Source organism: Otolemur garnettii, unplaced genomic scaffold (assembly GCF_000181295.1).
Source record: "Otolemur garnettii isolate 467f Iridium unplaced genomic scaffold, OtoGar3 scaffold00115, whole genome shotgun sequence".
NCBI classification, from domain to species: Eukaryota; Metazoa; Chordata; class Mammalia; order Primates; family Galagidae; genus Otolemur; species Otolemur garnettii.
In genome coordinates, this window is record NW_003852510.1 from 1325339 (window position 1) to 1352906 (window position 27568).

At 41.2% G+C, this 27568-nt stretch overlaps 1 protein-coding gene and 1 pseudogene across 1 annotated transcript in view; one reads left to right on the top strand and one right to left on the bottom strand.

Annotated features, from left to right (window-relative positions):
* DCAF5 (DDB1 and CUL4 associated factor 5) overlaps positions 1-27568 on the top strand; it is a 122785-nt gene that overhangs the window by 58352 nt on the left and 36865 nt on the right. The window contains exon 5 of the mRNA XM_023517622.1: positions 12519-12732. Within this exon, the coding sequence (XP_023373390.1) occupies positions 12519-12732 (214 nt within the window). The remainder of the gene's footprint in view (positions 1-12518; positions 12733-27568) is intronic.
* On the bottom strand, positions 113-1676 carry LOC111727634 (annotated as a pseudogene).

The window sequence follows — 27568 nt, forward strand, 5'->3', positions numbered from 1 at the left end:
CTGTGGTCCCAGCTACTTGGGAGGCAGAGGCAGGAGACTCGCTTGAGCCCAGGAGTTGGAGGTTGCTGTGAGCTGTGATGCCACAGCACTGTACCCAGGGGGATAGCTTGAGGTTCTGTCTCAAAAAAAGAAAAAAAAGTAAAATGGTACAAATGTAAGCGGTTTATAACAGACTAGGATCATACTCCCAAGATAACAAAGGCTGATTGAAGAAATTCACCATTCTGCTGGAGTTAGGGTGTGAACTGCTGTGTGAAGATCGGTGAAGAACAATTCACTGCCTTGGAGCAATCCCTCTTCTCATTCCACCACCCAGCCCATCTCGAGGGCCTCCAGGTCCCTGAAGGCGGTTATCTCAGCGGTCCCCTTCCCTGGCAGCTCGATTCGTCTTCTCTTCCACATTCAGGCAGACCTCACCTCTGAACATGATGGGCCTGTTGCTAAGGACCTTCTGAACAGGCTCAGAATCATCAAACACAGCAAAACCAAAATTGGGTAATTTCCCACCACTGTTGATGTGCAGCTCCACTACATTCCCATAATTTTGAGAGAAATCTTTAATTTGTCCACCTCATGAGGCAGATTGCCAATGAAGAGTTGGTGACTGTCAGGGTGTCTCACAATTCTTAGGGGTTCAACATGACCTTTCTCTCCAGCCTCACAAATTGGTCTGGGGCCTCTCTGGGGAGGAATATTTATCCCTTGTTCTCACGCTCTTTGATCCCTTTGAGGTCTCTGGTGGAATCTGAGTTTCAGGCTTAGACTCTAGATGAGGCTATGAAGCTGGTACTTTAACAACATGAGGTGGTATTCCAGTAACCCGAACAGCTCCACTAGGTGGAAGGTTCTTACTGGTCACAGATGCCCAAGAAAAAGTCCTCAAGTCTTCCTGGACTGTCTGAGCTGTGTCTGCAGGTTCTAGAGAAGAACACTTCTGTGATCCTCAGAAGCAGTTTCTTCTAACGCTGGCTCAGACTTTTCCTTTTGGATTTCAGATACAGGTTCCTGCTCTGGTTCTGGTTCAGGATCAGGCTCTGGTTCAACAGCTGGCTCCTCGAAATGTTCTTCCATGTCATTACTGACAACAGTCTGATCATAGAAAGTTCCAGAATCATCAGGAACCACCTCAGTGTCTGCTGTCTTTCTTTGGGTTCCTCTACTACTTCTTCAGATTCCTCCTGAGGCTCAGTGTCAAAGCCACCAAAGACCTCATCTTGGTATTTGGAGATATCATTGTGAACATAGAACTTACTTACAACAGAGCCCTCAGGAGCAAGGATAAATGTCTGCATGAATCTCCTCAAAGCCTGGTCATTATTAGAGAGAAGCCCCATCACTTGGACCACCACACCATGATTCAAAGTGGCATGAGCATCAACATGTCAAATCTTGGTGTGGCAGTTGGTAAAGTTTGTGACATCACTTTCCTTTGGATTTGTTTCTGCCCATAGACTGCATCTGCTGGCTTTCCATTTGAATCCAGTCCCCCATGGACATAAGAAGAGTTCTTTCCATAAAATCTATGTAGCATGTCTGGGGCCTGGTTCAGCAGTCTATAATACTGTCTCACAAACTCTCACCTGGTCAGCAGGGGACTAGGCTTCTCCATCACCATTGCTTTAGTCAGTCCAACCTACATGACGGAGCAGGAGAGGAACAAGCTTTCCTCCACTGCACTGAGAATGGCGGAAATGCCTCAGGCAACTGCGTCCACATAGAGACAGAGTCTTACTATGCCACCCTTGCTAGAGTGCTGTGATGTCGCAGCTCACAGCAACCTCAAACTTTTGGGCTTAAGTGATATTCTTGCTTCCCAAATAGCTGGGACTACAGGTGCCCACCACAACACCCGTCTATTTTTTGTTGCAGTTGTCATTACTGTTTAGCTAGCCAGGGCCAGGTTTGAACCTGCCACCCTAGTTATGTGGCTGGTGCCATAACTAAGGTGCTATGGGCGTCGAGCCTATATCTCCTAATTGATACTAGTATTTCCATCAATTTACATGTTTATCACTATTTTCAAATACAGTTAGGTAGAGTGTGTAGTCAGTGTCTGTGGAATTCACTGGTCATTTTCTGAAACCTAATAGATGAAACTCTTTTCTTTCTTTCTTCCTTTCTTTTTCTTTTCCTTTTTTTTTTTTTTTGGTTGTTGTTGCAGTTTTTGTCTGGGGCCGGGTTGGGGCCGGGTTTGAACCTGCCACCTCCAGTAAATGGGGCTGGCGCCCTACTTGAGCCACAGGCGCCACCCCTTTTCTTTCTTTGTTTCTTTCTTTCTATTTTTTTTTTTTTTTCTTTGAGACAGAATCTCAAGGTGTCACCCTGGGTAGAGTGCCCTGGCATCATAGCTCACAGCTACCTCCAACTTGGGCTCAAGAGATCCTCTTGCCTCAGTCTTACTACCTTTTTTTTCTTTTGAGACAGAGTCTATGTTGCCCTGGGTACAGTGCCGTGGCATCACAGCTCATAGCAATCTCAAACTTTTGGGCTTAAGTGATTCTTTTGCCTCAGCCTCCCAAGTAGCTGGGACTACAGGCACCCGCCACAACACTCGGCTATTTTTGTTGCTGTCATTGTTGTTTAGCTGGCCCAGCTGGCTTTGAACCTGCCAGCCTTGGTGTATGTGGCTGGCATCTTAACCACTGTGCTACAGTTGCTGAGCCAGTTTTCCTATTTTTAATAGAGACAGGGTCACTTTTGCTCAGGCTGGTCTCAAACTTGTGAGCAAGCAAGCAATCCAATCGCCTTGGCCTCCGGAGTGCTGGGATTACAGGCATGAGCCACTGTACCTGGCCGAAACTGTTTTCTTTTAGCTTATAATTGGCTCCCTAAAATTTATTTATTTATTCATTCATTCTGGAGACAGTCTTACTCTGTCACCCAGGCTGGAGAGCATTTGATACAATCATAGCTCACTGCAGTCTCTGACTCCTAGGCTCAAGCGATCCTCCTGCTTCAGGCTGTCAAGTAGCTAGATACTATAGGGGCGTGCTACCATGTCCAGCTGATTTTTCTTATAGTACAGACAGATTCTTGCTGTGTTGTTCAGACTCCTGGCCTCAAGCCATTCTCCTAACTTTGCCTCCCAAAGTACTGGGATTATAGGTCTTAAAATTTAATAATGTTCCTGGGTGGCACCTGTGGCTCAAGGAGTAGGGCGCTGGCCTCATATACCGAAGGTGGCAAGTTCAAACCTGGCCTCAGCCAAAAACTGCAAAAAAAAAAAAATTTAATAATGTTCTTTTAGAACTTCTTTCCTGCAAAAATCAGAAACTTGCTTTAAAATACAGTTTATATTTAAGATACCTGTTACATTCTCCCTTCTTGTTGGCTGCTTAGATGATTAGCAGATAAATGAATTTAACTCAAAGGATAGATATATAGAGGTGTCATGTCTTTATGAGAGATGTGGAAACCTGGTTGGTCATTGGCAAATCACTTTACTTTCTGGGCCATGACTCGCTGCTTACATATGAGGACTTTGACCCAGATGATCTCCAAGCCTTCCATGCCTTGTGGTAGTTCTCTGATTTTATGATGCTCTACTCCTTGTCTTTCAAGATTAGGTTTTATAGGCAGACAAATGTTGAGAGCCATGGGAACCTTGGTGGAGCCTATTTTGTTTTAAAGCAGAGTTTTTCAGACTGTTGCTTATGATCTATTAGATCATTCAACGACTATTTATTAAATACCTATATGTATCTGGTTTAAGCACTTGGGGTATACAAGGAAAATATATAAAAACTAATGGTCTAGGCTGGTGCCTCTATCTCAGCGGCTAAGGCACCAGCTACATACACCAGAGCTAGTGGGTTTGAATCCAGTCCGGGTCTGCCAAACAGTGACAACTACAACCAAAAAAATAGCTGGGCATTATGGCAGGTGCCTGTAGTCCCAGCTACTTGGGAGGCTGAGGCAAGAGAATTGCTTAAGCCCAGGAGTTTGAGGTTGCTGTGAGCTGTGACGCCATGGCACTTTACCCAGGGTGATAGCTTTAGGCTTTGTCTCAAAAAAAAAAAAAAAAAATGAAAGAAAAGCTAATGGTCTAGTGGGAAAAGACACATAAGAAACAAAAAGTAAATACATAAAAATACTTGGTAGATAGGATGGTGGGTAGTTCCATAGAGGAAAATGAAGTGGGCATTGGGGAAATTGCATTTCTGCATTGGGTATTGGGAAAGACCTAGTTGAGGAAGATATTTGAATGAATAGGTAAGAGAATGAACGATGCTCATATCTAGGGAGGAACATTCAGGCTGCGTGATTTGCATGTGCCAAAGCATGAGGATGTCTGCACACAGTAAGAACGCCTCAATCTTCACTTGCTTTCTGGACACTTACTTGATAGGAAAATGTCTCCAGTCCTCCAGAGAAACGTCTGCCATTATTATATACTAAAATGAGATGAGCAATATCTTAACTAACTAGCAAAACAAATTAAAATAAGTTCAAATAAAAATATCCCTATAAGAAGAATAAAAGGAATACATCTATTCCCAATCTATCTTCATCCAAGGATTTGCTATAAAACACAAGAATTGGGTAGAGGGTGATCCAAGGGTCAGCGTGCAGCAGAAGTGCTGCAGCAGAAGCATGCCTGGCACGTTCTAGAAACAGCATGGTATGGTTGAAGTAGAAAGAATAAGGGAAGCAGGGAGTCCTAGGAAATGAGGTTAGAGACCTGAAGGATGAAGTGCTTACTTAGGGCCTTGTTGGCACTATGAGGAATTTGATTTTTACTCTTGTTGAAATGAGGAGCTACTAGAAGGTTACAAAGGGTTACTATAAAAAAGTTGGAAGTTCCTGTTCTAAGGCATTCGTATTATTGCCATATTGAGGTGATTTTGGTTTAGGGGTACATTCTCAGCAAGTGGCTCCTGTTTGAAACAAGCTGTCTCACTATAATCATGTTTCATCAGTCCAAAATTTAAGGAAAGGGCTCTTTCCTTAACCTTCCTCTCTTCTCTTATTTTCAGCTGTTTGCGTAGGAGTTCTTTCTCAAAAGTACTAAATTGTGATTTTTTTTTTTCAGATTTTGGCCGGGGCTGGGTTTGAACCCACCACCTCCAGCATATGGGGCTGGCGCCCTACTCCTTTGAGTCACAGGTGCCACACCTAAATTGTGATTTTTTGTTTTCAGACTGTCTGCTGCTTAGGATTTTTTTTTCTTCTTTCCAACATTCCTTTAGCTTTGTGGCCTTGTCATCTAGCACTCAGTGTACCCACCCCACTTTCTTCTCCTGCCATCAAGGACTGCCTATTTACCTGCGTATCTTCCCACCTACTCCTTCTGTGCTGTTCCTGTTGCTGGAGCAACTGCCTCATTCAGTGCACTCAACATTCTTCATTCCTTTTACCACAGTGTTCATTGAACTCTTCCTTCCCAGTTTTATACAATCTGAGGTCAGGGTGGATGCTATATAAGATGAAGATTAAATGGCTGCTTATGAAACTTTTCTCTGTTTTACCAAGCTTGCAGTAGAGGGAGGTTTTGAATAAGCCAGGCCATCTGATGAACTCAGACGACTAAATGTTGAGTCCCTAATTCTGTGTAAAAGTGTCTTAGAGCAATCTGTTACAGCACTGCCTCTTAATTTGTTTTAAGGTCTCTGTTGGTTTGGTGTGGCTTTTGGGATCCCTGGGCCAAAGGCAAAAACTTGGTAATGTTCCTGTTCTGGAAGATGAAGTTTAGAAACACTGCAGTGCCAACTATCATGTTTACTTCATGGAGGGCTGGATAAACCATTGGATTATGTAAAGATCTCTTTATCAGAAATTTAGTCAAGCCCTTGCCAACCTCAGTCAAATTTCTAGATGAAGTATAATGAACTCATGTCTGTTGCTTTTTTCTTTTTTCATTTTTCCTTTTCTTTTCTTTCTTTCTTTCTTTCTTTCTTTCTTTCTTTCTTTCTTTCTTTCTTTTTTTTTTTTTTCTTTGAGACAATCTTGCTTTGTCACCCAGGATGGAGTGCATTGGTATGGTCATAGTTCACTGCAACTTCAAACTCTTGGGCTCAAACAATCCTTCTGTCTTAGCCTCTCAAGTAGCTGGGGCTAATGTCATGCACCACTGTACCCAGCTAATTTTATTTTATTTTTTTGTAGAGATAGGTTCTTGCTATTGCCTAGGCTGGTTTTGAACTCTTTTTGAACTAGGCAGTGTGATCCTCCTGTGTCAGCCTCCTAAAGTGCTAGAATTAGAATTACAGGTGTGAGCCACTGTACTAGAGGGCATGTCTATATTTCAAGGCAGAGGATTTGGCAGTGAATCATGTTCTGGGGAAAATAAATTTGTTCATTCATAGTTTATTTACGATGTGTCTTTGTTAAGCTTGGATGTCTACAGTTCTGATTCCCTGTAGAAAAGTTTCTGTTTTAGGATTGAAGATTATATTAGAAAAAAGAAGAGAAAGCTGAGGCTCTTCAGCTCCTCCTAAGTCACATACTACAGATAGTTAAGAGATTACCGAGATCCTGACCATGCTTGAATGGGACCCCTGTGGACTGTGACTTCCTAAATTTGCTCACTTTTTCCCATTTCCAGTATCTTGTAATGTTCTATGAGTTGTATTAGAGGAAGTACAAAATGTCCCATGTTCCTTATAGGTCATTCTTTCTTGGAGCAGAAATTGTGGTGGGGAGAGATTCCCCCCCCCCACCAAAATGACTCTGCTTTTGCCTCTCCGCTTGTGGTATGACACCAGCTCTGAGGTCTGTGAGCATCTCACTAGTCTTAACAGAATTTACACAGAAACTGTGAGGAAAGTCATACAGTGAGTTTTGGGAAATTATGTTAGAACTGTCAGATAGCATCAGATGAATTACTTAATCATGGATTTATGGTAATCAAGGTTTGTGGAGTCTGATCTTGGAAGCTTTTTCAACTTCCTGTGTTGTGCTGGGCAGATAGTCCCAGTCACTTTCCCAGGAAGCAGCCGTGGCCTGTTGCTCTTCTGGCTCTTCAAGGCTTTAGCCTTGGCCAAGTACTTTTTACAGTGTTCTTTTTATCTCACCAGAATAGTAAAGAAGTCCAATTGAATTTTTTTTTTTTTTAATCTAAGAAAAAAGTAAAAGAAAAAATCCCAAACAAAGACCACATTAGTGAAAAGTGTTTTCCTGGTGTTGTGGGGTATTGCTTTTCATCCTTGGTCTTTAGCATGCTGACCCTTGGATTGCCTTCTGCCCAATTCTTGTTGTGTTTTATTGCAAATCCTAGGATGAAGATAGGTTGGGAATAGATGTATTCCTTTTCTTCTTCTTTTTTTTTATACTGACCACTATACAAACGAGGACTTTTATTCTCCTTAAAGGGATTTTTTTTTTTTTTGAGACAGAGCCTCAAGCTGGGTAGAGTGCTGTGGTATCACAGCTCACAGCAACCTCCAACTCCTGGGCTCAAGCGAGTCTCCTGCCTCCACCTCCCAAGTAGCTGGGACTACAGGCGCTTGACACAACACCTAGCTATTTTTTAGTTGCAGCTGTCATTGTTGTTTGGTGGGCCTGGGCTGGATTTGAAGTGTGGCTGGCGTCTTAGCCACTTGAGCCATAGCGCCGAGCCTCTATAGGGATTTTTAATTTGAACTTATTTTAATTTGTTTTGCTAGTTATCTCAAGATACTGCTCATCTCATTTGACTATGTACCTGCAGCCATTACTCTGGAGGAGTGGAGACATTTTCCTTATTAAGTGTCCAGAAAGCAAGTGAGGATTGAGGCATTATTGTTGTGTATAGACATCCTGAGTTTTCCAAGAGGAAATGAGAATGTCTTCTTTAGGGAATGTGTTGAGGACAGGAAAAAACATTTCAGGTATTGTTGGTAGAGTGGAATTCTGATGTTAGAAGGAATTGGAAACTCTTCTGTTAACAGACTTGGGCTATAAAAAGTGCCATATTGTTTGATTAGTTTTTCATTGATCCTATAGTCATCTCTCTACTCTCCACTTTGTTTTCTCTCCTCTCTTCACCTGCAGCATTCCAAAATGGAATCCTATTTCTCTAAGTATTGTTTGAAAGTCACCTGCGTCACAGTTAACTAGAGTTGCGTGTTAAATTCAGTTACCTGGGCTCACTTTCTAGGTTGAATTAGAATATCAAGGGTGGGGAATCCTGAGAGTATACATTTTTTAAAAGTCCTTGATGATTCTTATATACATTGTACTTGGAACTGTGAACTACATAATTTTTTTTTGTTTATCTAAGTTTTAAACTTTATTGCTGTGCTAGTTGACATATCCTTCTTTATTTTCTTTTTCTTTTAATATAGCAAGTATAAGTAGAATTCTGTTATATGTATGTATTGTATTAATACTGCATTAGAGTCTGGATTTTTGGTATACCCATCACCCAAGTAGTGTACATTATACCCCGTAGGTAATTTTTCATCCCTCAATTCTTTCTGCCCTTCCCCCTTTTGAGTCTCTAATGCCCTCTTTACCATTCTATGTATCCTGTGAGAGCATGTGATGTTTATTTTTCTGTTCCTGAGATATTTTTCACTTAGGATAATGGCCTCCAATTCCAAGGAAGTTGCTGCAGAAGCTGTTTATTCTTTCTTGTTGCTGAGTAGTACTCCATGGGATATATATCTTACCTTTTCTCAATTCACTTACAAGTTAATGGGAACTACAGAATCTTTGACATTATCTTTGTATCTTGACTTTAGGGGCAAACTGCTTCTAATCTTCTCCCTAGCTAACTCGATCTCCTTGTCAATCTCACTAGAAATGGTCAGCTGTGGAACACCTGCTGAGTAATTATAGTTAATGTAACTCACTTTCTGGATTTTTGGTGTCAAGGAATTAAATTTTGTACCAGAACATGAAGGATTCAGTGTTGTTAACTGCTAATAGCATCCCTGAACATTCTAGGAGCAAGATTCCTATGCACCCTGTTTGGGTAAGGAGTCAGAGTTCCCTGCCCAGAAGCATAGGCAGGAGAAAAGCTGATTACTTTCTTGGAGCCCACAGGCTGTAAAGTGCAACCAGATTGTACATGGAGAGTTAAGGAGCTTGGGTGGGAACAGAATAGGCTCACATGCCTGTCCTGGGCAGACTCCTCTATAGGCCTGACTAGAATGGGCAGAAGAAGTTCCTGATAACTGATGGAAAGGCATTTGCCAGAGACTCCAGCTTTCTTGTCAGGGCTGTCTGAGCTGATGCCAACCCCTCTGCTATGGCTGGTGGGGCTGGCCAAGTTTGTTTCCAACCCCCACTTTTAGTCATCATACAGATGCTGGTTTATTTGCAGACTTCATGCAGATCTTAGATCGAAAGCCTTTCGTTGTTTCTGAGCTCTGTGTTTAGATGACACTACATGCCTGTGGCAGCCAGGGCACCCTTGAAAGGAAATGCCTAGGTTCTTAACAGCCCTCTCATTCATCCTCTATGCAAGTGAATGTGGCCTGTGTTTAGGACCCTTACAAGAACATTCTCTGCAAGAGTTATGACTTGGTGCCTGAACGGATACCAGGCTTCTTCTTGATTTCTGGAATGCTAGAGATGGTTTTCTAAGTCTCTTTCCTCTTCATTTCATTCCAATAAGAGGATTAGAGGTTTGCCCAAGTGTTGTTTCCATACATAGCTGCACTATCAGAACATTCTTCTTTTGGGGAGAACACTCGTTCAGTGGACACAGGACTAACTATGGCTGGTGTTGGTCCAGGCCATTTCTATGACCAGACTATGTTGGTAGCTATCCTGCAACATGGTTTCAGGGACCCTTTTCCCATAGCATATCTCTTTTTTCATCTGCTTTATCACCCTCTTGCCAGAAACAAAAAATAAGTGTATTATCTTCATTCAATAGTAAAACTCTTGTAGTGGCATATAGCTCTTTGAGTTTTTACTTGGTAAAATGCTATTTAAAAACTTCTTCCTTAAAAATGTTTCAAATAAATCAGCTAGGTTCTAATTTAGGTAACTTCAGGCCCTTTCTAGCGCTGTGATTCTCTAGAATTTATAAACTTTTTCTCTAAAGCTACTAGGGTCCACTAGCTCTCCATGGCAAAAAGTTCTCTGAGACAGAATGAGTAGTTCCACCGTGGCACTCATTTTTACAGTGTTCAGACACATATACATTACTTCATTTTCCTACCAGTAGTTCAGTACTCCTAAGAATTGAACTTGAAATACAAAATAGAACTTGGTTATATATGGGCAGTAAGCAGTCATCCCTCCATAATAAAATAATGTCCAAGTAATTGAGGATCCTGACTACTTAAGAGAGAAAATATGTAACATTCTTTTAAAATTAGCACTGTATAATTATTAATTTTCCTGACCATCCTAATTCGTAATAATATTGAAAGGATCTTTTGAGTCATCAAAAGAAATTATTTAAGGTGAGGCACGGTGCTCATACCTATAATCCTAGCACTCTGGAAGGCTGAGGCAGGTGGATTGCCTGAGCTCACAGGTTCGAGACCAGCTTGAGCAGAGCAGGACCCCCACCTCTAAAAATAGCCAGGCATTGTGGTAGGTGCCAGTAGCCCCAAATACTTGGAAGGCTGAGGCAAGAGAATGACTTGAGCCCAAGAATTTGAGGTTGCTGTGAACTCTAAGAGTGACAAAGTCAGACTCTGTCTCAAAAAAAAAAAAAGAAAGAAAGAAAAATTATTTAAAACCATACTATGTGAATTTTTAAAAAAAGTTTGAGCATTATGAAACTACAGAAGACTACTAGGTGAACCAGGATATCCTATTCTCTAGTGAAACTAGATAAATTAAATTACATGTATTAACAAAAGTATTTTTGTTGTTGTTGTTGTTGTTGTTGAGACAGAGTCTCACCCTATATGCCCCTGAGCAGAGTGCAGTGGTTTGGTAGCTCACTGCAACCTCAGATTCCAGTTTGTGGGCATCCCGCTACCTCAGCCTCTGGAAGCTGCTGGGATTACAGGCGCTCACCAGCACCCGGCTGGGTTTTTCCATTTTTTTCATGAGTCAGGGTCTTACTCTCACTCAGGCGAGTCACGAACTCCTGAGCTCAAGCAATTCTCCTTTCTCAGCCTTCCACAGTGCTGCGATTACAGGCATGAGCCACCGCACCTGGCTTTTTGTTGTTGTTGTTGTTGTTGCAGTTTTTGGCTGGGGCTGGGTTTGAACTCGCCACCTCCAGCATATGGGACCGGCGCCCTACTCCTTGAGCCACAGGTGCCACCCAACAAAAGTATATTTTAAAGCTAAGTATTAACCCATTGGGAATTATAAAGGGAAACAAGTCCTCTTTTTTTTTTTTTTTTTTTTTAAAGCAGAGTCTTACACTCTAGGAGGCCGAGGCAGGAGGATCACTTGAACTCAGAAGTGAGACACTTTGTCTCTCCTAAAAATAGAAAAATTTACTGGGCATTGTAGTGGTTACCCATAGACCCAGCTACTCGGGAGGGTGAGACAAGAGGATTGCTGGAGCCCAGGAGTTTGAGGTCACAGTGAGCTACAGTGATGCCACTGCACTCTATTCTGGGCAACAGAGTGAAACTGTGTTTCAAAAAACACTTTAGTAAAATTATTATTATTTTTAAATGATCCAGAATAAACAATAAAGTATCTATTGCTCTTAAATATATTACTTAAAAGAGGCTAGGTATAGTGGCTCATGCCTGTAGTCCTAGCACTCTGAGAGGCCCAAATGCATGGATTGCCTGAGCTCAGAAGTTTGAGACCAGCCTGAGCAAAAGCAAGACTCAGTCTCTAAAAGTAGCTGGGGCTTGGTACCTGTAGCTCAAGTGGCTAAGGTGCCAGCCACATAGACCAGACCTCGCAGGTTCGAATCCAGCCCAGGCCTGCCAAACAACAATGACAACTACAACCAAAAAATAGCCTGGCATTGTGGTGGGTGCCTGTAGCCCCAGCTACTTGGGAGGCTGAGGCAAGAGAATCACTTGAGCCAGGAGTTGGAGGTTGCTGTGAGCTGTGATGCCATGGCACTTTACCCAAGGTGACAGCTTGACGCTCTGTCTCAAAAAAATAAAAATAAAAATAGCTGGGTGTTATAGTCCCAGCTACTCAGGAGGCTAGGCAAGAGGATCACGTGAGCCCAAGAGTTTCAGGTTGCTGTGAGCTGTGACATCATCACACTTACTGAGGGCAACAAAGTAAGACTCTGTCTCAAAATAAATAAATACATAAATAAATACAATAAAAAATATATTACTTAAGTATCATTCAAGATTAGCTAGTTGGAGTGGATAGTAATCATACTCCAGGGTCTTGATGAATAATATCTCTTTTTAATAGTTCTTTTATTTTGAGATGTTTTGTTATCTTTTTTTGTGAATTTACTGGCAGTTTACATTCTGGAAATTGAAAGGAGGCACTGACAATATAAGTAACTTGCTTTAAAGGAAGCAGCCATTCTTACCTTCATTCTCTAGCCACTGCATAGAAAGACCTTTTGGCTGAAATTCAGTTATACAAGGCTGACAGCAAGTCCTGGGCACACATGAAGAATAAATTCAGTGAGTTTTCAGATTCTTGTCTAGCCTGACTCATGCCCAATGCCTTTGCTTTCTGTCTTCTAGTTCTCTCTTGCGCTACGGTGGAAACCTATCCCTACAAAGTGCCATGAGTGTGCGATTCAACAGCAATGGGACCCAACTCCTGGCCCTGAGGCGTCGCCTGCCTCCTGTGCTCTATGACATCCACTCCCGCCTGCCTGTGTTTCAGTTTGACAATCAGGGTTACTTCAACTCATGTACCATGAAAAGCTGCTGTTTCGCAGGAGATCGTGACCAGGTACATGCACTCTGCCTCCTGCACCCCCACACTCTTACTTTCCTCACTGATTGGTCTTTCTATACTCATCTTTATTTCTTGTTAACATCAGTTGTTCAGCTAGAAACAATTAAGAGGTAGCAATGACTGTCTGTGGACATTCTGATTTACTAGTGAGTTTCTTCACTAAAGCTGCCACTAGGGTCCCGCATGGTGGCTCATCCCTGTAATCCTAGCACTCTGGGAAGCTGAGCGGGGTGCATTGCCTGAACTCAAGGGTTCGAGGCGAGCCTGAGCAAGATCAAGACCCTATCTCTAAAAATAGCTGGGTGTTATGGCGAGTGCCTGTAGTCCTGGCTACTTGGGAGGCTGAGGCAAGACAATCACTTGAGCCCAGGGATTTGAGGTTGATGTGAACTATGACACTGTGGCATGCTACCAAGAGTGACAAAGTGAGACTCTGTCTCAAAAAACAAAAAAGCTGCCTTTGGGTATGTATGGGGACATACTATAACCTAGGTCGACCACAATGTAGTTCTGAGCAACTAGCTCTGCCAAGTTTGTTAACAGATTTTAAGGTTCTAAGAATGTGCTATTTCAAAAGAAAGAGAGGGGGAGTTTATGGAAAATTAGCCTGCCAATGAGAGAGACTTGTAAAAAAAATCAGTAAAACACAGGGATGAATGAAACACCCTAAGTATCATCCAAGAGACATGTATCTTGAATAGCCTCTTGGGATGGCATCTTTTTCTTGGATGAAATGTGCTGAGCAGCTTTGTTTGAGAGGGAGCCAGATGCTGACTCCTCCTTTTTACTGCCAGCATCACAACTGGGAATGGAAAACCCAAGCTGTGAGTTTCCAGCCTTTTCTCAGTTTCAGTGGGACTGGAGATACTGATGTTGACTTAAAGCTGGAAGTTTAAAAACACACTTGGCCTTCTTATACTTGCTGTCTTGGCCATAGAAGTTCCAACATGAGTGAGCAGTTGCACTATGCGTAGTTGAGCTGAGTAAAGACAAATAGATTGATCAAACAGTTAAATGCAATTTTTCTTTTTAAGCACAACAAATCTTATTGCTGCTTCATATATAGATTGGAAAAAAGAGCCATTAGTCACTTGCTAAATATAATGTTCTCATCTTTGGGTCTCTCGATTATGTCAGATTTTGACATAAAATTCTCACATGCTGTATCCCCGCCTTTTTAGAGTTGCTTCTGGCATAGAAGAATTTTTTAAGAACCTGCCAAGACCCTATTTTTTAAAGGCAGAAGCTAAGAGTTTTCTTCCTAGGCTGAATTTGATAAAAGCTCTCTAATATTGTTGTTTAAGAACTAGGCATATGTAAAGGAACAGAATAAATGCTTGTTGAAATGAGTTGTGTGTAGATAGAAGAAACTATTCTGGGCAGGCATGGTGGCTCATGCCTATAATCCTAGCACTCTGGGAGGCTGAGGTGGGTGGATTGCCTGAGCTCACAGGTTCAAAATCAGCCTAAGCCAGAGCAAGACCCAGGCGTTGTGGCAGGCACCTGTAGTCCAGCTATTTGGGAGGCTGAGGCAAGAGAATTGCTTAAGCCCAAGACTTTGAGGTTGCTATGAGCTATGATGCCATTGCACTCTACCGAGGGGGAGAAAATGAATCTCTGTCTCAAAAAAAGAAAAAGAAAATATTCTTTTAAGTTTTCTGAGCTAGAGATTTCTACTTTTTAAAATAGAATCTATGTCCAAGTTCAGAGTTTATATTCAAGTTGGTAGTCTTAAAGCCTACTTAGCTGAGATCCACACTCAAGACCAGTAGGTGGCCTCAGTTATGCATATAAGCTGTGTCTCCATGGAATGGCCACAGTCCCTAAATTACTTAATTTTTATTTGTCAATATGGTGCTATAGATGATTTGTTTCTTAGGTAGGAAGAAGCAGTTTCTAGAGATGGTCAGATTCACAATAGAATAGATAATTGTCTACTACCCAAGATGGTTGATTTAACTTCATTTGGTTATGGAAATGACAACCAAGCCCCTCACTCCCTGCCTTCCTCTCTTCCTTCTTTCTTCCTTGCTTTTGTTTACTTCTCATCTTCTGTCAGCCTCTTATGCCTGTGAGTCTTATTTCACTGAAATAATAAGTTTACTAGGCTTTGTTGCCAGAAACATAGGGGCTGACAGAAAGGTGAAGGAATATGGATGTTGTGTTTCTTTCAGGTTGTAATAGCAGCCAAAACCTGTCTTCATGAGGTCCTTAAAAGACCCAGAACACATATACCTGTGACCCTAGCACTCTGGGAAGTTGAGGCAGGTGGATTGCTTGAGCTCAGAAGTTCAAGACCAGCCTGAGCAAGAGTGAGCCCCCCCCAATCTCTACTAAAAAATTAGAAAAACTATCCAGGTGTTGTGGTGGGGGCACCTGTAATGCCAGCTACTCAGAAGGGTGAGGTAGTGGTTCTCAACCTTTCTAATGCCATAACCCTTTAATACAGTTCCTCATGTTATGGTGACCCCCAACCATAAAATTATTTTCATTGCTACTTCATAACTGTAATTTTGCTACTGTTATGAATCGTGATGTAAATATCTGATATGCAGGATGGTCTTAGGGACCCCTGTGAAAGCAGGTTGAAAACTTCTGCTGTAAGCTATGACACCATAGCACTCTACCCAAGGCAACAAAGTAAGAGACCATGTCTCAAAAAAGAAAAAAAAAAAAAGGCTCAGAGCAAAGGCCTGTAGTCAAAATATAGAGAACCTAGACTGTGGTTTCTCAACCTTAGTACTACTGACATTTTGGCTAGGTCTTTGGCATGAGGGCTGTCCTCTTTATTGTAGGACAGCAGCTTCCTTGACCTCTCCTCACTAGATGCCAGGAATATCTTCCTAAGTTGTCCTCCAGATAATAACCAATGTCTCCAGACATTTTCACTTATCCCCTGAGGGAAAATTGCCCCTGGTTGAGAGCTTCTTCCAAGTTTGCCCAGTTGTATTGGGGCAGATGTGGTCACAGGTAGAGCCACATAAGAGAATTAATTTATGATGATCCTGGGTATGTACATCAAAGGTATAATTGTATATGCCTTTCAGTTTATATATAATGATAAAATATTTTATTTATTCAGTTTTGATGGATTTATTATTTGTGACTTTTGTCCTATAGGAAGAGTTTATGAGTATTATACTATTCTCTCAGACTAGACTGCTTTTTTGTTGGGTTAAGTAGTTTTTCTTGGATGAAGGAAGACGTGAAGTCATTGAATCTAACTTTGGGCCAGTTAATAGAGTTAAAATCTTAGAAGTCTGTTTATATTCCCCATGTAGCTTAGAGAATAAGAAGTATAGAGATTTATGTTTAGTTTTTTTGTTGTTGGTGTTCATTCCTTAGAGACTAAGAAATGTAACTAATTTATCATTGTCTTGTCTCCAAATCCTGGCACACAGTGAGAACACAATAAATATTTGTTGAAGTGAATCTTGAGTACTTTGGTCAATGTGTAGTATTAAACTTTTTGGGCCTAAGGCTTTTCTAATTGTAAATCAGAATTGATAAGTACAGTTTTTCTTGCTCAACTTCCAAGGGCCTTTAGGAGGATGAATTAAATAATGGATTTATAGTGAAACCAATTACTGAGCTTATAGTTTTTAAAGTGATATACAAGAGGCTAAACTTACTGTCCCAGTCTTAGAACATATCTCTCAAAGGTGATTTATAGATTTTCACTTTCCACACTCAAAGCTAAAGCAGCAGCTGTATGTTACAGTATGATCAGCACGACTGACGTGTATATTCTTTGACTAGTCTAGACAGGATCTTTTTTGCTGCTTTCCAATTCCAAAACCTATTCTTTCCTTATATTGGTCTTTATATCTGACTTCATTCCTGTATACTCTGAGAATGCCTGCAGCCTGAGGCTCTGTGCTCTGGAATTCATTTAGTCATAGTCTGAGTAACCATCCTAAAAGGGAATCTGAGAATTTCCATAATAGGAATGAACATGGGCAAGAGAAGTAGTAAGTGGTCTTATCTATCTGAGACAATCTTCTAGCTTTTAATTACAGTGAGATTAGTCAGTCCACAGAAATGAACCCAGATATTCTAGGGGTTGTACTTCTTTTTAGACTATCCTAGGTTTACTAGGTAACTCATTAACCTCAAAATAAATTAATATTTCAAGAAATTGTACTCAGGAAATGTATGAAATATGCTGAGCCTACTTTTTGTCACACCCATGCTCATTACCACCATTGTAGACAAATTGTAATTATGGAGTATTAGAAATAATTTTGTACAAATCCTTCCTTTTACAGATGAGGAAACTGCAGCTCAGAGAAGTTAGATATACAAGTCACAACATACACAAGTTTGTAACTGAACCAGGACTAGAACCCAGAGTCTTTGGATTTTGGTAGAGACCCCTTTTTCACTATACAAATGGTCACAACTTGATTCCAACAGGAGCAAAGCAGAAGCAAAAACAAGTGAATTGGGTTGGGAGTAAAGTAGGTAGTGGTAGGAAATGTGTCCAACTGGAGACATACCCCATCCAAATGGGACAGCTTCTGCTCAGCTTCAGCCCACTGTTGCCATGTTGGCCCCTGTGTTGCCAGGGCCTCTGATTTTTTTTTTTCCAAGGGAAGATAGAAATAAAGATTTTTATGTGAAATCTCCTGATATTTAAATATTACAATTCGGGCGGCCCCATATACTGGGGGTGGCAGGTTTGAGCCTGGCCCCAGCCAAAAACTACAAAAAAAAAAGTAAATACTACAATTCATACTTTATTGTATGGCTAACACAAATCTGTGCACCATATCTATCTGCTCTAGAGCCACCAGTTTAAAACCTCATCTGTATTTCCATAGTCTATGGCAGAGTGGAAACAAGTTCCTTCTTCCTAATTCCTACTAAACTGTTCCTAACTTTGTGCCTTTCCCCCCTCCATTTTTAGAATAAGAAAGCAGATATTTACTGAGCATTTACTGTGTGCTGGCTGCTATGGTAGACACAGTCATGTGACATTGCCCTGTGGTAATTTTAAGGGCTTTTTACTTAAAGCCCTATATATAATTTATCTTCTCTACTTTTGGTTACAAATATATAGTTTATTTACTTATAATATATTTAAATTTCATTTAGTAACTTCTAGCATCAGATCAGGTGACAGAAGTTACATCAGATTGCCTGGATATCCACAGAAACAATTAGCCCTAACTAAAGGCTTTAACTTTTTATTTTTTGGAGACAAGCTCTCACTCTGTTGCCCAGGCTAGACTGCAGTGGTGGTATCAGAGCTCCTTGCTTTAATTTGTTTGTTTGTTTGTTTTTTAAGACAACCCACCTTCTAGTCTTGCCATATGGTGAGGAGTCTTGCAGTAAAACAGCATTCCTTCCTTCCAAGGCTGCCTGACCCAAGGGTTCTCCTTCTGGCTTTTGCTTCCTACTTGGATTTCTATTTTGTTTATTTTTTTCCCTGAAACCTGACTGGCACATTCTGTTTTCTAAGCTTTGCATGCTCCTCTACACTCTCAGAGAGCTAATCTTAACAGAGTTAATAAAGAATGCCCATATTCCACCTGCTAGTTTTTCTGTCACACACTTGTGAGTCAGCGCTCAGCTTTTGTTCCTTTTCTTTCGCAATTCCTTAAATGGCTCTTGTCCTAGATTACAAGTCCAGCAGGGTAGCTCAGGCTTCTGGGAAGTACGTCTTTCAGGCTAGCAGGCATGTGTACCTGAAAATGGACATATTGGTCATTTAAAACTATTTTCTTGTTTAGTTCAACATAAGCATTTCACACTGTATATCAAAGCAGTACACTGAACCCCCTTAAATGCATCAATATACAAAGTTATGATTTAATAAAAAATAATAACAAAGAAAAAAAAATGGGAAAACAAAATTTTTTGCTTTAGTCTCATCTAATGCCTGGCCTACCAATCTCCATATCTTGCTGAAAGTGAGATGGAGAAGAAAGGAAGAAGTAAAGTTTTCATGAAACGGCTAAAACCACTGGTGCATCTTAGCACTGAGATCTCTTATACAGGTCTTTCTTTTGAACTTGATGGTGAGGCCCCCAAAAATCATGATCATGAAATCATCCTGTCCCAGTCTCTGGAGAAAAGGACTGGCTTATCCCTGTGAATCCAACAAAACAGCCTTGAATATGTTGCCTGGCCTCGGACATTACATCACCTCTCAACCTCTCAGCCTCTGTGTTGATATTATATTGGTATAGCAGAGGTGCGGGAATGCACCAGTGAGTATTCTCCTGGACAAAGAAGCACCCTATAAAGTTATGACTTTTTTTTGTTGTTGTTTGTTTGTTTTTCCATAATTCCTTAAATGGCTCTATTGCCCAGGCTAGAGTGCAGTGGTGCCATCAGAGCTCCTTGCTTTAATTTGTTTCCATCCATTTCTGATTAAGCTCCTTGGGGGGACTGGCATACCATATGTTCTCTCTTATCTGAGCTAAAGATACACTTTTAGTAGTGGGAATTTCATCTCTTAGGTTCTGTCTTTTGATTTGTTTTGTGACTCTACCCTACTATTTTCTTTTAATCTCCTTGCCTTTCTTTTTTATCTTATATATTTTTAGCCTATTAACTTCTAGAGTGCTTTCATATCTGCTATTAGCTTCGAACAACCTGTGGGTACTGTTGGACAGGTTTTCATCCTCATGTGTGACTGAGACCCAAAGGTTTGAGATGGCAGATCTAATGATCTAGACTGATTGTCCTGTGTTCCTCATGGGCATACCCTTTTTAAAGAGATTAAGCAGTGGTCTGGTCTTCCATGGACTGATGAGGAAGACTGAAGACACACTGTTGTGACAGAGGAATTCCTTGTATGTATTATTTAAGGAGTGCATTTTTTTTTTTTTCAGAGATAGAGCCTCAAGCTGTCCCCCTGGGTAGAGTGCTGTGGCATCAAAGCTCATAGCAACCTCCATCTCCTGCGCTCAAGCGAGTCTCTTGCCTCAGCCTCCCAAGTAACTGGGACAACAGGTGCCCGCCACAACGCCCAGCTATTTTTTGGTTGCAGCCATCGTTGTTTGGCGGGCCCTGGCTGAAATCGAACCCGCCACCCCTTATGTGTATGTGGCTGGCACCCTCGCCACCCAAGCCACAGGTGCCGAGCCAGGAGTAAATATTTTTGGAGAACTTTCTGTTTTAAAAAGAGAGGCTAGAGTGAAAATAATTTTTAAATCAGCCTTTTATTACTTTTCTGAAATTCTAGATCTCTGTGAAAATCTAAAAGCTATGAATAGTCATCTCAGAAAAATGCACATAGCCACATAGTTTTGTATGTATTAATGAAGAGTTTATAGAACTCCTGAAACCTCATTCTATTTACTGATACAGCTTTAGAATTTAGAAGCTTAAAAGGTTTTGGGATATGTGTAGGCCTGCTAAATATGGTCTGTTTTATACTTGTGTAGCTGAAAACAAACACAAGGTGACTTGGATTTCTTCTTAGGAATACATAGAATTGATGTGATCTGGTGACACAATGTGGCAGTTTTTCATGCACAGCTTTTGGCTGGGTCTTGTCCTCATTAGGAAATCCCTGGTAGATATTAATAAAAAGGAACAGAGTATGATTTTTTCCTGCTCTACCTGCCCCATCCTCCTTAGAGATTTTATTATGTTTTCAGTTGTACTTTTGGGGGGATCTTCAAGCTTTGGAGAAAATAAGAAAACAGTGTCCTATCCTCAGAATACTTAGTGACTTTTGCTAGAATTAAGATGTCAACACCCATTCATGGACTGAAGTGAGTGATGCCATCCCCTTATTTCCCAGTTCCCATATATAAGAACCAAGGCCCACAAAGGGGAGACTTGGTGAATACACAAGGCCATTTCATTGATGGCCCTTCATTTTACCCAAGTTTCCAAAAAGAGTTTTGCCAAATAAAGATTCTTTTGTAAGTAATGCTGGCTACTTTGTTATGAGCAGCTGTTGGTGATTTTAAACATTTAAAAAATTTTCTTTTCTACTGATTATTTGACTATTATTGGCTGTCTTTATGGAATTTTTTTTTTTTAACTAATAGAACTTTTCCTACTCAGAATCTATAAAGGTTGGTTATTTTAATAAACCAAAGGATTCCAGAAGCCTAATGGAGCTGAAATGGTAAATGATCCAAAGAAGGAAGAATAATTTAACCTCACATGCAAAAATAGCATTCATCTTATGGATATATATATATTTGTATGCTTTTATTGGGAGCCAGTGGAATTTGTTCTACTACAAATAAAATAAAACTATGGGGGCCAGGCACAGTGGCTCCCACCTTTAATCCTAGCACTCTGGGAGTCCGAGGTGGGTGGATTGCCTGAGCCTCACGGATTCGAGACCAGCCTGAGCCAGAGCAAGACCTCATCTCTAAAAATAGCCCGGCATTGTGGCAGGCACCTGTAGTTTCAGCTACTCTACTTTGGAGACTTAAGGCAAGAGAATCGCTTAAGCCCAAGAGTTTGAGGTTGCTGTGAGCTATGATGCCATGCTACTCTACTGAGAGTGACAAGGTAAGACTCTGTCTCAAAAAATAAAAATAAAGTCTTATGCCTGTAGCTCAGCAGCTAGGGTACCAGCCACATATACCAGAGCTGGTGGATTTGAACCTGGCCTAGGCTTGCCAAACAATAATGACAACCACAGCCAAAAAGTAGCTGGGCGTTGTGGCAGGCACCTATAGTCCCAGCTACTTGGGAGGCTGAGGCAAGAGAATCACTTAAGCCCAAGAGTTTGAGGTTGCTGTGAGCTGTGATGCCACTGTACTCTACTGAGGGTGACATAGTAAGACTCTGTCTCAAAGAAAAATAAAATCAATCAATCTATGGCTTTGCCCATTTCCAAAGAACATTTGCTCTGATTGTTTCAATAGTATTTGTGGCGAGCACTGGATATAAATGATAAGACCAAAGGTGTATTATATGCCAATTAGCAAACCTATTTCTGGAAGTAGTCTTCTAGAGGATGTATTACAAAGTTCATATTTTTTCCCCTTCTGACAAAAGATTAGGGGAAAATAAGAGCTGTGTTTGATTTAAATGTTAAATAGCAGTCTCTCTGCTGTTACTGATCCAGGCTAAAGAGCCATCTGGTTTTTCTGTCCTAGTCAATACAGTTAATTAGACAGGCATGCCATTTTCCAGAGAATAATTAATCAATTACTAGGAAGGAGCCTTTTGAGAGAACTGTATAAGTTGATCAGTACTCAGTAAATAGTAATTGATTGATGTGTTTCCTCCTTCATCAGCAGACGCTGGGGAATATCAAATACTGTTCAAGCACGCACACTCCACATACGAACAAACACACATAAGTGTGTTTATCTTTCTATCTTACCTATCAAGCAGTGAGAGATTTTTCTGTTAGCAAAAGACCTGTGAAGATATATTCTGGTTTATTCTTGAAGTATATCAGGTGGATGGCTTTTCCCTTTTGCCTTCTAGAGCTTGGATTCTTTGGGAGTGCCGTTTTTGTTTATATCCATATATCTAAATCCAGTGAGGCCTTAGAATTGTAGTGGTAGGGAGTTATCCAAATTAGTCCTTTGTTTAGTGTATTTAATCATTATGATAGAAATAAAGGAGTTAGGGATAAATAGTTGCTTTGCATAAGGGTACTAATAAATCTGATTCCATCCCTCACCTCCACTGAAACTTCTCTTTAGTACATTGTTTTGCTGTGGCAGGCTGCGTTTAGATCCTTCTTTGAACCTTCAAGTCACTAAAAATTTCTTGGGACCTGGGCGACTTCTATATTTAAATGCATGGGCTTCTCTGGGTATTCAGCTAGCAACACGCCCTTTTAAATAGAAAAAGATCACTTTAGAGAGTCATTTAAGAGATGAAGAAAGCGGTAGTTCTTGGAGGGAGTGTGGGACGTTCCAGCAGTACCAGAGAACAGGGAATATTACTTGGGTGTCTGTCTTCTATAAAGGTTATTGGACTGACAGAGGACATTTAGGCAGATGAGACAGTGACATGCCAATGCAGTAATCTTTTTTCAGTGTTGGTGGTGGTTCTTTATTGAAATCTATTGAGAGGGAGTTATTGATCTCTCCTTGTGCTTGAGCAAGTTAATATCTTCATAATAACAGTGGATTAGATAAAATCCTACCCTATGCTGGGTAGGATTTTTTTTAACTCCACTTAAAATGCCTAGGCTGCATTCAAATCAGTAAACAGGTTACCTCTTGGGTCATAGAATGAACAATCAGGTGGGTAATAATGTGGCCAACCTTAAACATTTGTGGCAAATTGGGAAGGATTATGGATAATCAGTACAACAAATTAATGCTCTTTTTTTTTTTTTTTTTTTTTTTTTTTTTTTTTTTTGTAGTTTTTGGCTGGGGCTGAGTTTGAACCCGCCACCTCCGGCATATGAGGCCAGCGCCACCCCTTATGCTCATTTTTTCATTGGTATCACCCCTCTTACCCACAAAACCAAATTAAAATTAAGTATGGCTTCAGGAGGCTGAGGCAAGAGCTGGAGGTTGCTGTGAGCTGTGACGCCATGGCACTCTACCAAGGGCAACAAAGTGAGACTCTTGTCTCTTAAAAAAAAAAAAATTAAGTATGGCTTCTACCTTATGATCTGACATACTCTATAGTCCTTCCTTTCAACTTGGCATTTTGTGAAATGGGGACTTTTATTGCCTAGATGATGGAGAATCTAAATGATTCTCTCTCCTTTGGAACCCTGCCTGATTCTTCTCAGGATACAAGGTAAAAGACTTATATGAAGTGAATTTTTAATTTGTGGTTTACCCCTCATCATTTAGAAAGAGGTAAAAAAAGAACTTAGAGAAGGTAATGAATTCTTCATATCCCAGCTTGGCCACAAACTTAATACCACCTTATTGGCTCGCCGTCCATAGCACAGTGGTTATGGTGCCAGCCACATGCACCTGGAACCAAGGCTAGCAGGTTTGAGCCTCGCCCAGGCCAGCTAACCAACAATGACAACTACAACAAAAAAAATAGCCAAGTGCTGTGGCAGGCGCCTGTAGTCCCAGCTACTTTGGAGGCTGAGGCAAGGGGCTTACACCCAAGAGTTAGAGGTTGCTATGAACTGTGATGCCATGGCACTCTACTGAGGGCGACATAATAATACTCTGTTGACTCTACCAAGGGCGACCTAATAATACAAAAAAAAAAAAACAAAACCCACCTTATTTAGTTTTAGTCCTTCTAAAACTGAATAGTAATCTTCAAGGTTTTTCACTGTAGTGCTTTAAGTGTTGGTTGTGAAGTCATACATCACAAAAAGGAATAAAAATGTTAAACATAGGAATTTGAAGTAACCATTTTTTTAAATTACATTTCTATAGCTTGCCTTTGTATGTAGATCTGTCTGCTCCAAATGTTTCTGTGATCTAGGCCAGAAGCCCTTTACTCCAGTCAGCTTCGGACCCCAAACACCAGATTCCCTAAGTGAGAATCAGCACATACTGTTTGAAATTAGATATCAAGATAAAAAGGAAAGGGGGGGGGGAGAGAGAGAGAGAGAGAGAAACCTATACCTCCAGTTTAACCACTTGAAGTGAAGTTCAATTTCTGGTTAATTTAAATAACTATTGTGTTTCTTAAATTTTAATAAAATTATGGCCTTTGGGTTTCTTTTGGTAGTGATTACCATTGGCACTATTTGGTCTTTGTTTTCTCACTTATTTTTCCTCTTATCCCACGGTAGATATTTGGGAGATAGCCCACTGAGACTTGCAGTACCCTGCTGGTCCTCATTCAGGGCCTCCACCCAGCTTGAGTATGAGAGGCAATGGCCCTTCCAACACAGCTTTAGAAGAGAGGAATCTTTCCAATTGCTCTGATGTTAAATGTATCTCTCTGTACTCAGCTTACTTGAAATAATCTTTATTTCTGTGCAGCTTTTTAAAAAAAAGGAAAAAGGACAGACAAAAAAGCTTAATGGGTACCTCTTACTTTCAAATAGCCAGAACTCTCCCAAAATACCCTTCTCTTAGATGTTCACATAATTTGCTCCCTCATTTCCTTCAGGCCTCTGTTCAAAATATCCTTTTATCAGAGAGGCCTTCTGTGACCACCCCATATAAATCAGAAATTAACACCCCCACCCACAGTACTCCTGTATGCCGTAACCTACTGTTTAATTTTTCTCTATACCCCTTAACACTGGATACATTATATTTTTTGTTTGCTTGACTTTTTTCCTCTGCATACCTACATTATATATGTATATAACTTTTTCTTCTCCCACTCAATAGAATATAAGCTTTAGGAGGGCCAAGTTGGGGTCTCTTTTGATCAACTCTGCACTCCCTTTCCTGGAACAATGCCCAGTTCATAGTAGACATTCAATAAGTACTTGTTTAATGATAAAGAAGTGACCTCATTTTTATTTTTGTCTTTCACAGTCAGCAGTATCCCAGACAGCCAACTTTTAATGCTGGAAGGCATCCAGCAGACAGCCATGAAATGCTGTAATGAATTTCTCAGGGCAGTTTGGTGATTCCAGTATGTGTGAATAGTTACACAGTCTGACTTGACATCAGTGGGTCAAGGCCCCCTTCTCGAAAATCATCCTGAGCTGTTGTTCTCTTCTGGTGGGCAGAAAGTAGTTCCAAAAGGAAGAGAAGTCAGGAGTTCCCCTTATCCCTGAGAGGAAGCCTGTGCATTCTACACATTTTTTGCATATTTTACGAGCTGTCATATTAAATCCAACAGGCCTTAACTCTGCGGGAGAGTTTTCTTCCTTCTAAGGCAGTCTTCTGAGTCAGCATTCTATCTAGGAGTCCCCCCCCTTTTTTTTTTTTGAGACAGAGTCTCACTTTGTCACCCTCAGTAGAGTATTATGGCATCACAGATCACAGCAACCTCCAGCTCCTGGGCTTAGGTGGCCAATTCTCTTGCCTCAGCCTTCTGAGTAGCTGGGACTATAGGGGCCCGCCACAATGCCTGGCTATTTTTTTGTTGCAGTTTGGCTGTGGCTGGGATCAAACCTGCACCCTCAGTTTATGGCGCCGGCGCCCCACTCACTGAGCCACAGGCACCGCCCCCACTTTTACTTTTTCATGGCTTTGCCCTAGTGAATAGCTGAACACATAGGAAAGCACTGATCCTTCACAGTGAAACAGTAAAACTTTGATCAGCCCAGCCTGGGCTCACTCTTTTTTAGTATTTATTTTTTCTTTGTTTAGTTTGTGGAGGTGGAAGGGGACAGGATCCTGTATGAAATTTATAGCCTCTTTTAAACATAGGGCATAAAATGATGAGATGGTGAGCAATAAATGAGTTACCCATCTCATATATAATTAACATGGAGTTCTTTTGTGTTCTGTCCACAACGCCCTTTTGTCTTAATTTGGGTTCAAGTTTCAGGTACAAGTAGTTTATTTGGAAATGCAGTAAACAATAGTAGAGCAGTAGAGAAGTAAGACAGAAAGGAAGGGTAATTAAGTGAACCAGCTACAACTATGGCCAACTGGAGTTTGATCCTGAGAAAGAAAGGGGTATAGAACACACATCAGAGTTATTCTATCTAGGGACAGTGACCCTGGGATATTGATACATATCGTTGATTGAGGGCTGCTCCTATAGATAATTAATTCCCCACACTCCTCACAGACTCCTAGACTTTGGTGAAAGCCCTGAGGCAAAGAAATACAGATCCTGTCAGTTGGAGATCAAGCAAAGTATACAAAGTACTAAGGCCTAGGGGGATGTAAGCAGGGTCACAGGAGTGAGTTACACCATGCTTCCTACTTCTGTTAAAACATGAGTGCTGGGCAGCGCCTGTGGCTCAGTGAGTAGGGCGCCGGCTCCATATACTGAGGGTGGCAGGTTCAAACCCAGCCCAGGCCAAACTGCAACAAAAAAACAGCTGGGCGTTGTGGAAGGTGCCTGTAGTCCCAGCTACTCGGGAGGCTGAGGCAAGAGAATCGCCTAAGCCCAGGAACTGGAGGTTGCTGTGAGCTGTAACGACACAGCACTCTACCGAAGACGTCTAAAAAAAAAAAAAAAAAACATGAGTGCCATTGCTTTATCTTTGCTCCTTCCAACCTTTTACTTTTTTTTTTTTTTGAGACAAACTCTCACTCTTGCCTAGGCTAGCATACCATAACCTCAGCCTAGCTCACAAGAATCTCACACTCCTGGACTCCAGTGATCCTCCTGCCTCAGTCTCCCAAGTAACTGGGCTTGCGGGTACTTACCACAACACTCAGCTAATTTTTCTATTTTAAGCAGAGATAGGGGTCTCACTCTTTCCCAGGCTAGGTTTTGAACTCCTAAACTCAAGTGATCCTCCCACCTGGGCCTCCTGGAGTGCTAGGATTATAAGTATGAACCACCACACCTGGCCCATACTTTTACCTTTTATTTATTTATTATTTTTATTTTATTTATTTATTTATTTTTGAGACAGAGTCTTACTTTTTCACCCTTGGTAGAGTGCTGTAGTGTTTTTTGAGACAGAGCCTCAAGCTGTCTCCCTGGGTAGAGTGCTGTGGCATCACAGCTCATAGCAAGCTCCAACTTCTGGGCTCAAGCGATTCTCCTGCCTCTGCCTCTCAAGTATCTGGGACCACAGGCACCCACCACCTTAGGTGTATGTGGCTGGCACCCCAGCCACTCAAGCCACAGGTGCCAAGCCAGAGAGAGTGCTGTAGTGTTATAGCTCACAGTAACCTCAAACTCTTGGTGGGCTCAAGTGATTCTCTTATCTCAGCCTCCTGAGTAGCTGGGACTATAGGCACCCGCCACAATGCCTGGATAGTTTTAGAGATGGGGTCTTGCTCTTGTTCAGGCTGGTCTCAAGCCTGTGAGCTCAGGCAATCCACCTGCCTTAGCTTCCCAGAGTGCTATAATTACAGGCGTGAGCCAC